At 38.9% G+C, this 12,326-nt stretch overlaps 1 protein-coding gene across 1 annotated transcript; it reads right to left on the bottom strand.

Annotated features, from left to right (window-relative positions):
- Positions 1–409: 409 nt before the first annotated feature.
- On the bottom strand, positions 410–12,105 carry GZMK (granzyme K). Its single transcript, XM_027772064.1, has 5 exons — positions 11,945–12,105; positions 11,532–11,679; positions 4,499–4,649; positions 3,461–3,730; positions 410–785 (listed from the first exon to the last, which is right to left on the bottom strand). Exons 1-5 carry the CDS (start codon positions 12,006–12,008, stop codon positions 624–626), a joined length of 795 nt encoding a protein of 264 aa, XP_027627865.1. The 5' UTR covers positions 12,009–12,105; the 3' UTR covers positions 410–623.
- Positions 12,106–12,326: the final 221 nt, after the last annotated feature.

Below are 12,326 nucleotides of genomic sequence, written 5' to 3' on the forward strand. Positions count from 1 at the left end.
TTCATACTGAAGGATATAGAAAAACAACTCTTTGTCACTTACAGTTGTCTTTATTGTAAGATGCTACTAAGCAGCTTTCAGATTTACTGTTTTATCAGAATCAACTGAGTCACCTGAATTGCTTTTAAACAATACAGATTTTCGGACCATCTCAAGCCTATTCAATCTGAATTTCTAGACAATGGGTTAAGACAATCTGTATTACAGATAATCTCAGGTGACCCTGATGCAGTTGGCAGGGATATGAAAACCATGACTCCGTGTCCTTTGTAAGAAGACCAAGCATGAAAGACACTACACAAACCTGGTTGAAGGTGAGACCATCACTGTCTTGTTCAGTCATTTAATACCCTGAGGGAAGTGTGTGGAAGGAGGGAAGATCTGACTTCATATTCACCAAAGACAAAGAGAGAGTCTTCTCAATTTTATTTAGAATGAACTCAGTGTAATAGAAATGCTTTAGTGATACAAAGAACTCATTCCTTAACAAAATGAGTCTTAAGGGCGCTGTGTTCTGCTTTACTTGCTTTCAACTACATTTAAGATGAAGTTGACCTGGGAGCACATTATGGGGGGAACAACAAAGCAAGTAAGTAGTAGATCCGAGAAAGTCATTAGTAATTTTAATTTGCATGAGATGGAGAGAGCTTGCTTTTGATCCAATCCTGGTATTTCTTGTTTAAGAGGATGTAGATTCCAGGCTTCTTGGCAATACCACATTTATAACCTTCAGAGACTACGGCATGAAAGACACCTTTACAGACCAACGGGCCACCAGAGTCACCCTGGAAAGAAGAAAATGGTCCGATACTTGAGAAATTGGTTGAGCTTTTTCTACCACCAACTGTTGATTGATCAAAGGATTATTATCTGGGTCCTTAGTTTCTTTGTGTCCTAAAGAATGCCAGACACAGCCCCTTACTCAGTATAAGTGCTCAATGGCTGTGTCTCTGTGAAGGACTGTGCTCTGTCTTTCTCTTCCACGTCTCTGTTTATGACTCGGCCTGTGACTATGATGCACCTGTATCTCTGTCCACAGCTCTGTCTCTGTACTATCTCTATTCTATGTATATGTCCATTCCTTTGGTGATTATTAAACTTTATTCATTAAAGAATGCATAGCAAAAATTTGAAATAAGCCACCAAAATAAAAAAAATAAAATTTAGTTTTGAATTTTACTTTGGGGCTTACAGAATGGAAATCAAGTTGCTATTGAGACCAACAGAAAAATGTATTGTAGTGTCTTGGTTGGAGGAACTATCTCTTCTCTAATAGTTTTTTCCTTTTTTTAAATTTTGCATCCTCATATAGTTGAACATAGTATGTATATATACCACACTCGATAAATTCTTGTTGAAGGAAATGATATTTGAGGACACACAAACAACAAAACATGTAAGTAAATTCTGTCAAGAGAAGTGAAAAAGTTATAGAGGGGATGACATGGACTTTCAGTTGGCTTCTTTTTTTTTTTTTTTTTCCATTTTTCCAGAGAATGTGTGCATTTGCCAGGGAGAGAGAAAGGGAGAAAGCACCTCTCTCTCTACCACAGGGGGCATGGTCATGTTGCCATGTCTCCTCCTACATTGCTCCCTCCTTTCAGAATTTTGAGTATGCATACACAGGCAACTATATGTTTTGCAAATGACGTGTTTGGCCATGTGAGTTCCAGATGCCTTAATATCATACCACAGGCTGGTCCAAAAGTTGGCTTTTAAATGTGAAAAGCAACCTTCGCATCTGCTGCCAGTTACACTACAAACCGTTGCACCTTGCATTCTGACCAGTTGTGATAATAGGTGTTCAGGGGGCTGGTAGCCGTAAGACATTGCAGATCCACAAGACCTTGGACTCTTCTCCCAATGATGCTTACTATAGCATGATGTCAATATTGAATTCTAATTTTTTAAACATTTGTAATCCATCTCTGCTACATCTTACCTATAAACATGAACCCTAAACTTTCTTTCTTTTTTATGCTATCTCAGTAAACTGACTATTTTGAAAAATATAACTCTTGTTTCTTTATATCAGTCAGTGCCATGGTCTGAATGGTTGTATTCCCCCACCAAATTCATGTGTTAAGATCCTCACCCTGAGGTGATAGGATTAGAAGGTGGAACCTTTGGGAGGAGAAGCCCTCATGTGGAGATTAGTGTCCTTATAAAAGAGGCCTGAGGGATACCCCTTGCCCTTCACTAAGGTGAGGTTCAAGTAAAATCAGGTTGTCTGTGAACCAGAAAGCAGACCCTCGCCAAACACTAAATCTGCCAGTGCCTTGATCTTAGACTTCCCAGCCTCTAGAATGGTGAGAAATAAGTTTGTGTTATTTTTAATCTACCCAGTTGATGGTATTTTTCAAAGCAGCTCATATAAACTAAGATAGTAAGTTGACATAATTTAAGGATTTACACTCTATATTTGAGCTTTCCATTTGAGTCTTCTACAATCTCCCTGTTGATTGATTTAAAAATTGGTTCCCCAGGGCCGGCAGGTTGCATGGTAGTTGAGGCATTGGACTCCCCATATGGGCAACCACAGTTTCAGTCCTGGAACTGGTGGCTTGCTTTCCCTCTCTGTCTCTCTCTGGTCAAATTAAAGAATGATAGTAAATCAATAAAATTAAATTAATAGTTCTTTGTGAAAAAAATTGGTTTCTCCTTGACTAATTTATCTTTTAATTACCATTAGTGAATTCAGGTTGGTAGACTTTCTAAGGCTGGTAATGCTTCTCATAGGAAGTCTGTAAAGTTGTTCATATAGTTTTTCATCTTGACTAATAAACATTTAATAACAAGTTTTTTTAAAAAGAATTATTTTATTTAACTTTTATTTATTTACTTATTATTATTTTTTAAAAAATAATAATAAGTAAATAAGGGATAGCGTGAGAGAGTGAGAGAGTGCAAGAGCAAGTTACCAGGCCTGGGATCAAACCGCAGTCGGCCATGTGGAAATCCAGCGCTCTTAATCACCATTGCCACCTGCCGACCCCAAGAATTTTTGTTTTTTGCTTTTTTTTTAGAGAGATTTTTGCTTTAGGGTATGTGTGCTTGCTGGAGAGAGAGAGACAGAAAGCAAGAAATTACCCCTCGGGAGGATGGCCATGCCTCAATCTCTTCTCAATTCTTCTCTCAGGATTTTAGACATGCTCACAGGTGTGAGCAGCATGTTTCAAGTCACTGGATCCAGGACTTGAACTGCAGTTGGCCATGTGAGAGTCCAATGATGTGACCATTACGGCATCTGCTGGTCCCCAATAAGAGCTCTTGTAAGCACTGGGGTTGTGACCCATTCACACTAGTAGATGAAAAGTAATTGAGAGCTGTGCAGGAAGGGGAGGGGAATTTTAGGACTGGGGTTTTGTATTCTCCATGCCTCTCCTCTTCAGTTAGTGAACAAATGGAACCTTGAATGTAGTAATGTGCTCTTAGATGCCTGTTTGCATGAAAGACTTACCTGGCAGGAATCCTTCCGGCCTCTGGCATCTCCTGCACATACCATATCTTGGGTTATAAAAGGGTTGCGGTTGTAATAACTTGGGCTGTTGCAAAGTTTTCGACTTATGACAGTAACAGTGACTTCTTGCAGTGTGTCAGAGGGGCTGAAGGCATCTGGATTGGTAGATCCCCAGCCAGTGACTTGGCATTTGGCTCCAGCTCTAATATAGTGTTTGGATCTTAGGTGGAGCAGCTGGACATGTTTGTCAAGTTTGGCGGCCGTGTGAAGCTGACAGATGAAAATAGAAGAAATGATCATTCTTTCTCAGTAGTATTCTGCTATTAGACTGTGCATTGTATGTGTGGTCTTGCTGTTTTAGGAGGGCATCCCTTTTCTTGAATCTACTTTGGTGGTAGCCTGCAGCTGCACTTGTGGTTGTTGCTTTTCGGACATGCTCTCCATTCCCTGTGGAGCTCACTGATGCTTGGGAGGGAGCTAATACAGAGCAGGAATTTGGCCCAGTCTCGAGCAAACCGGCCTTTGCCCTGCATCGGATGATTTTTCTGTGGAATAACATCCATAGGTCATGACTTTGAGGGCTGGGCTATTTCCTGCTGGATAGGACCCCTCAGTATGGTCTAGACTAAGTTTGGACTGGGCTAAGTATGGTCTAGACTAAGTTGTAACTCACTTCCGAGTTCCTAAAGTCACTTGGTTGGCTCTGATGTCTGATGTATAAATGACTGTTGTATTTTTCACTCGCTAATGAGGAAAGCATTTGGGAGGAAAGCTTTTAATGCGGATCCTTGGATGTTCCCCTCCTACAAATATGAGCATCAGATTTAATTTCCTTGCATAATCATAGTCTTGATGCATTTGTGATAAGGTCTTGTTCCTTTTAAGGCAGTATATAGAGTAATAGGGGCCCATATGGAATATGTCACAATCACCTCAAACATGGGAAAGACGTGAACAAAATGCTTTTGTGTAACTTAATGACCTGAGCCACGTTGTGTAAGAATGTTGGAGAAATTGAAGGAAGGCATCATTACCTACCTTAACCAGCATGATATCATTTGATAAAGAATTTGGTACAAATCTTGAGAAAGGTATGAATTTTTTAACCTCAAATGTTTGTTTGGAGGTTTCCTCCTTTGAGAGAGAGTGTGCTCCCAAAACTACTGTGGGAGACTGGCCTTTGGCAAACCTGAAAAAGCAAAGAGAAAGAAAATAACAGAATTATTTTCAAATGCCCCAGTGGGAAGAAGAGATGGTAGAAAAGGTGATATACATACATAATAAGGGTCCATCTTAGTGGACCTCAGCATGAAGGCAAGTCAAAGGACCAATGACTTGCCTTCTACATCCCCCAACTCCAGCCTCATTTCCCAGCATTGCAAAAGAATATCAGAACTTGTACCTAGTTGTGTTGGGGGGCGGGGGAAGGGTGAAATCCTAATTGACTTACATCAAGTTACAACAAAATTGTGTTCATTTCCATAACCTATGGCATACAGAGAAAGCAATCATAAGAGGGAACTTTGTATCAACTAGTGCCCTTAAGAAAAAGATGGAAAGGTGGCAAATAGACAACCTAACAACGCACCACAGGGAATTGGAAAAACAACAACAAAATGCTCCTAAAAATGCCATAGGGAAGAAATAATAAAGATTTGAGCAGAAATAAATGAAATAGAGAATAAATAAGCTATACAGAAAAAAACCCCCTAAAACCTGGTTCTTTGAGACCATAAACAAAATTGACACACCATTAGCTAGACTAATTAAGAAGAGGAGAGATAGGACCCAGATAGATCAAATCAGAAATGAAACAGACAATATTAAAACAAGCATAACAGAAATACTGAAGATTATTAGTGAATACTATGAGTGACTATACTCCAACAAACATGAAAACCTGGATGAGATGGACAAATTTCTGGACACATATAATCTACTTAGATTGAGTCAGGAAGACATAGAAAACCTGAATAGACCAATAGCAAGCAATGAGATTGAATCAGTAATAAATAACCTCCCAACAAAGGAAAGCCCAGGGCTCAGTGGCTTCACTTTTGATTTCTACAAAACTTTTAAAGAAGAGCTAACCCCCATTCTATTCAAACATTTCTAAAGATCCAAAAAGAAGGAACCCTCCCAAATTCATTCTATGAAGCCTCCATCACTTCCATCCCCCAAACAGACAAGGACGTAACAAAAAAAGAAAACTACAGACCAGGCAGGCTTTGTTCCAAGGAGGCAAAGAGTAGTTCAACACATACAATAAATGCAATGTGCCATATTAACAGAAAGAGAGATAAAAACCATATGATAACATCAATTGATGGAGAAAAAGTATTTGATAAAATAAAACATCTTCATGATTAAGACTCAGAAAAATCAGCATAGAGAGACACTTCCCAACATAGTAAAAGAAAATTTTATTTCTTGAGTTTGTGGCTTGAGATTTATACCAACTAGTGTTGACGGTTTCTTTTCCTTTGTGGTTAAATATACATAGCAAAATTTTTCATTTTAACACTTTTAAACTTACAGTTCAGTGGCATTAAGTATATTCATATTGTTGTTCATCTCTCCCTATCATCCATATCCAGAACCTTTTCATCTTCCAAATTCGAAGTATTTTAATAACTAGCAGAGTATAGACCCAACTCTGTGCTTACTCATCTGTGTGTCTAGACCTCATTGCATGGCAACATGGGGAAGCAAAACTCATTATATGGTGGTCAGATTTGCCCACAGGTCCTCTCCCCTCAGAAAGAAAGAAAAACTTTCCTCAAGGTGAGAAAACATTGCTAACTTGGGCCAGTAGGTAAGGTGGAGGTTAAGATGGCTGGATCCCACATGGCCCACTGAGAGCCTGGGGTCCCAAACCTGGTGGCTTGAAAAACACGCCAGGTGTGTGTATGTGTGTGTATAATCCCAAATCCTGAGAAACAAATGAAGTGATTGTGGTGTGGCTATCCCTCCTAGGGGGAGATTTCTCACTTTTCCTCTCTCTGGGGCAAGTACATACACCCTATAGCAGGCAAACGAACATTGCTAATTTGAAATAAAGATATTTTAAGCTTAGTAGCCATCGATGATTCTATTGTGGAGATTTAGAGGATACAAAATGGTTAGTCAGATGAAGAAACACACACTCCCACATATATAATTAGTTTTTAAAATCAGACATAGTTCTAGTACTAGTGTTCAATAGTACCATATTGATTTGACTTACTGCACATTTGATAAAATTACATTTATAGCCAGTGACGAAAATAGAAATGGTTTTTGGAGATCCTGGCAACACTCTGGAGCCATTTTTATACTGCAGATACATCCATTCCAATGTGTCTTTATGGAAATGAAGACAAATCCTTTCTTGAAAAAATGAAGGTTGTAATAGAATTACATTTATTTACACATAATGATTTCTCTGCTACTTGAAAAATGGATAAGGGCAGATTACACCAAAAATATGCATACCCATGGGTACTGATTAAGAAAGATTAAGAAAATGAAAAACGTTTAGAAAAAGGAAGACATTATTGTTTTAGTTTTGGAGAATGAGCACATGACTATGGTGGGGGGATTTTTCATGTGACAGAAATATGACTGGGTGGAATTAGCACTGTTTGGTTTCTACCAAAATAGTTTATTTTGGAAATTCCAGCTCTATTTATTGAAAAGTTTGCCTATTGCAAAATGAGGATGGTGATGAAATTTTTCATAGGATGTGGATTGGATTTCCTAAGATTGATTCAAATTCAAATTCAACATAACCACTAAACCCAAAGCTTTGGAGGGGAAGGATGATATTAGATCCCCAGGATTAATGTTCGAACAGAAAAGTGAAAATGACTCACACCAGGAAGGCTGTGAAGTACAGACGCAGAGTGTGGAAAGAGGATCTGATTGGGGGGGGGGCTCTGAAAAAATGTCTGATTTTCTTTCATTTTTTTACTCATTTCCTTGACTGGTTTTTGCCTTTGAAATGTTTGTTTTTGTCTCTTCTAGGACATGTTAATACCAAAAACAATTCAAGGAGACCATTGTTCTTTCTGACTTTAATTTCTGGATACCCTTCAACTGTAACCTGTACTACGAAAGGCAATTTTTCTGCTCACAGGATACCTGAATTACCTGTTTTAGGATCCAATCTTCTTAGCTAGACCTAGATCTGAATTCATGTAGAGGAGAAGTAATAATACTAGTATTTTTTATTTGTACAACAGAAGTGTGGTCTTCCAACTGCTTCAGAATCACCTGGAGGTGTTTGTTTAGATTGTAGCTTCCTGAGTTCCCGGACTCACCGACAGCAGAACTGCTTATAGAGCAGAACCATAGTATTGCGCTCAGCAAGTCTTTTCACTGTCAGCTACAGGTGTCTGTGAACATCATCCCCACTGAGCCCAACAATAGCTTTTCTCTGTATTGGTAAAACCAAAGGGCTGTGTGTTCCTCACTTGTAAAATAGTGTTCTTTAACTGGCCCATGGAACACATCTCCTAAGTAGGGAATTAGGATCCCAGTGGGGCTTTGTGACTCCAAGTCTAGCTCTCTTTCCTTGGCATCTCTTTAAGTTCCATGCCAAGCCCCTTCAAGCCTCTTATTTCCTCTGCAAGCCCTACTTCTTAAGGCCAGTGAAGTCTGGGTCCTTCTTTCTTTCTTTTTTTAGAACTATTTTTAATTTAAATTATTATTATTTTTAAAAATTTGCTATAGAACATATGCTCTCACCAGAGAGAGAGAGAGGGAGGGAGGGAGAGAAAGAGAGAGAAAACAAACTTGGCCATGTGAGAGTCGAGTGCCTTAACCACTATGCCATGTCCTGGCCCGGGTCCTTATTTCTTGGAGGTTTCTCTTGGGTAAGAGAGAGAAAGATCTAGCAATCAGAGAGAAAGTTTTACCCAGTGCTATCCCACTAACTCAACTGAATTATCAGGTAAGTTCCTCGCTTAGTACTGTGAGAAGCACACATAATAATATTAACAATACTTGATAATGTGTATTGAGTCATGTTCTAGATTATGTTCTAGCATTTAACATATTTCCTCTTATTTAAACTTCTCAACAATTTTGTGAGTAGGTATGATGATGACTCCATCATATAGATGAGGAAGTTGAGGGTCAAGTATTAATACACTAACAAACTTGAGAATGTTTCATAGATTTTAAGTGAAGGCCTCCAGGTGCAAACCCACACAAGACCAAAGCTCAGCTGGTTTGAATCTAGAGCCTGGACATGTAGCCATTTACTCTAGGAGCCTTGGGAGTTTGAGATGAAGTAAGGGTGTAGAAGGTTCTATTCCCATGCAAGGTAAGTGAGAAAGAGAGAAGGGCTCAGTGAGGGAGGGCATGGGGGAGACTTAGGACAGTGGGTAACAGGTGGTAAGAATTTTGCTTCTGATAAGTTAACATGCTAAAAATAAGATTATATAGGAAGTTTTTGACGATTGACATATAGTCCTTTTATACTTGACATGACAACGAACACAGGGGCCAAGATACTAAGGGAAGGATCGTGTGGATGGGTGGTAGGAAGGGAGCACCCCTGGATTTGGCCCACTTCACTATTTTGCTGAGAGAGGTCTTGGGTTAGTAGACTATTCCCACAGGATACTTGGGAGTACATTTGTGGGAAGCCACCATCAAACGATTTCATAAATATTTTGGATTTCGTAAAGCTTAATATTTTTCTAAGTACTAATCTGCCTACATTTTTACACCCAAGTGTTCTGTAGAGGAAACTCGATCCACATATTTTGAAGTTCTTTATACTCTAGCCATTTAAAATGACATTTAGCAATAGTTTTTTTTTTTAAGTGAAACTCCAAAAACTTGAAGTATTAAAGTCTTCAGTCTTTTTAAAAAAATTTAATTTAATTTTGTTCATTGTCATTATTTTATTTTATTTTATTTTTAAAGTTGACCAGAGAGGAAAGTGAGAAAGCAAGCTGCCAGATCCAGGACTCAAACTGCAGTTAGCCAGATGAGAGTCCAATCACCCTTATCACCATGCCACCTGCTGGCCCCTCAGTCTTTTTAAAAATGTAATTCTTTTTCCAATTTTTTGACTCTACTTCTCCTGAGTTAAGCCTACTTGATACAATTTAAAATTCAATTTAATATTATGTACCTTCCTATAGTACTTTATGGTTTACAAAGGACTTCAAACACCATGTTTTAGGCTTGGGAAAAAAATTCTCTTAGTTTTTTTTTTTTTTTTTTCATTCAGCATTTATGGAGCATTTATAAGACAAGCTCTGTGTCTGGGGAGTTTTTATTTCATTTGAATGTGAACTGTAAGCATATATGAAGATGTACATATTTTTCATCGAAGGAATATTTAAATCACATATGTATGTATTTGTGTATGTATTTAATTTTGCCAGAGAGCATATGTGCTTGTCAGAGAGAGAGAGAAGGAGAAAGAACCCTCCATGGGAAATGATCACGTGGCAATCTAATCTCTATTTCTCCCTCTTTAGGACTTGAATGGTGTGGTCAGGTATGTGAGAGTCTGGTGCCTTAGCCACCCTGAACAATCACTTATTGTCACCCCTGCCTTGCTAGCCTTGAGGGGGCAATGCCCTTGAGAGGAGAGACGTGATGGTGATGTGATGATGATTTCTTTGAGAGCAAGATCTCCCTTCAAATGAAGTAACCATATTAAATTAGGTATCAGCGGCTTGCTATTTAGAAATAAAACAGAAGTTCTCCCTGCTTGCAGGTATCAAAACTTCTGATTTGTGGGACCAGCAGTTATTGTAATGGCTATGTCGCTGGATTCTCATGTAGTTGACTGCGGTTCGCGTCCCGGACCCGGTAGCTTGAAACTCACGCCGGGCGCGTGTGCATGCGTGCCCAAGATCCCGAGAGGAGAATGGAGGAGAAGGGATTGCGGCGTGGCCATCCCCTCTGTGGGGTGATTTCTCACTTTCTGCCTCTCTGTATCTCTGTCTGGTGAGTGCATGTGCCCTATGGCAAAAACTTCTCCAAAAAAAAACAAAAACAAAAAAACCCAAAAAACTTATGATTTGTGTCCAAATAGTTGTAATAAAATGGGGTAACTAGACAAAAGTCCCAAAGCATGGAGAAGTGAATCATTTCAGTTTTACAGTTTAAATATAGTGAAGTCTAGAAAGCAAACCATTACGGCTAAGATGGATTCTTACGTGAAGTAATGGCAGATTTACTAGTAGATTAGTTTTCTACTACTTCTCCTCTTATGATGGTTGTAGCATCCCAAGATGGGTTTTTGTACTTTATTGACTGAAATAAGAGAATCCTAGGCTGAGTGGGCTTCAGGAGGTTGTACTCCATCTTTTGAAAAGTTTTCACTCTAAGTACCCCCTAAAGTAACTATCTCGTTCTCTCTCTTTTCCCCTTTTTTACAAATAACCTGTAACATTTCTTTTCCTACCTGAGAAAGGTGCTGCCTCTTATAGTTGTGATTCAAAATTGAGCCTCAGACACCTGGGGTCAGGAGTGGGGTTAAGAAGTTAATGTAAGGAGTCTAGAAATCTATTGGCAAGGCAGGCTTCTAATACTTATATGATAAGCATAATAACTACAATTTATTTGTAGTTACAAAATGTGCCAAGCATGCTTAAATATTTAAACAGATACTACTTCTTTAAATCTGCAAAGCAGGTACTAAGTAGTATTATCATTACCACCTATTTGCAAAATGGGGGAGCTGAAAGCCATGGAGCACTCGGGTCCTCTGATTTCCTCTCGAGCAGTAGGATCCAATGAGGTCAGGGATAGCGAGCAGTAGGACCAATGAGGCCAAGAAGACTGCTGCTTCGGTTCATACTGTGGCTGCACTGCATTCCCTGGCATTGTATGGAGGACTTGAATTTGCCTAATGGTTTGCCCTGGGAAAGGAAGCTCAGCTCTTCCTGAAAATGAAAACCCAGTGCAGAAAATGTGCATGTGTAAGAGGGTTAATAAACCCCATCGATTGCTCAGTGATCACAGAAGCTAACAGAAGATAAGGTTCTCTCCCAGGAGACACATACTTCTATTCTAGCCAATTTGAAGGGAAAACACATCCATGAAAATCACAGGGACTCACCGAGGGTGGCAGTGGGCGGCAGTCAGTACCCACTGTGGATTGATCAGAACTCCTCCACACGCGTGCTTGCCATCATATTGGATAGAAGCCATGAATGGCCTGGAATGAGGTGATACTTCTTTTCCTCCAATAATTTCCATATTGGAACCTACAAAAGTAAACCAAAAGATCTTGCATCAAAGACCCAGATTGTTTTATGTCAATCTTCTGAAGACAATCACTCTTCAAAGATTAAAATACAATGACAATCCTACCTAACAGTTATGGTAGTTTTACTGATGAAGAATTATATAATACATTGTAGTTACGAGGGATAGAAAGGGTTCTGAAAATTATTTTTATCTATAATATAACACTATAATCACTAGAAATTCATTTAATATTCATGTGTGGTAGGTATAGGAGATACTTACACTCTGGAGTCATATAAGCCCCTGCTATGAGGAAAAGCAGAGAAAAAGAAGAAAACCTAGTCATTTTAACGAATTAGATTTAAGAAGCCCAAATGAAATATCCTGACACTAGTAAAGGAAGAAGATTCTGAAGACTGAGTTTTGTTCTTGCAGAATTTAATTTTCTCACAACAAGTGCCCTAGAGCTAAGATTTTTCACACCTCAGTTTAGAAGTGCGTATCAGTTTGGGGAGTTTCAGGTCTGCACGTTTTGTGCTTTCTTGAAAGAGATATGTGAGCAATAAAGAACTCATTTCTGGAGGTAACATCTTCAATATTACTCATGTTATGAAAAAAGAAACAAATACCCATAAGAACTTAATGAAGTTATGGAAGAGTTCAA

The sequence above is a fragment of the Tupaia chinensis genome, unplaced genomic scaffold, assembly GCF_000334495.1.
Source record: "Tupaia chinensis unplaced genomic scaffold, TupChi_1.0 Scaffold000251_1, whole genome shotgun sequence".
NCBI lineage: Eukaryota > Metazoa > Chordata > Mammalia > Scandentia > Tupaiidae > Tupaia > Tupaia belangeri.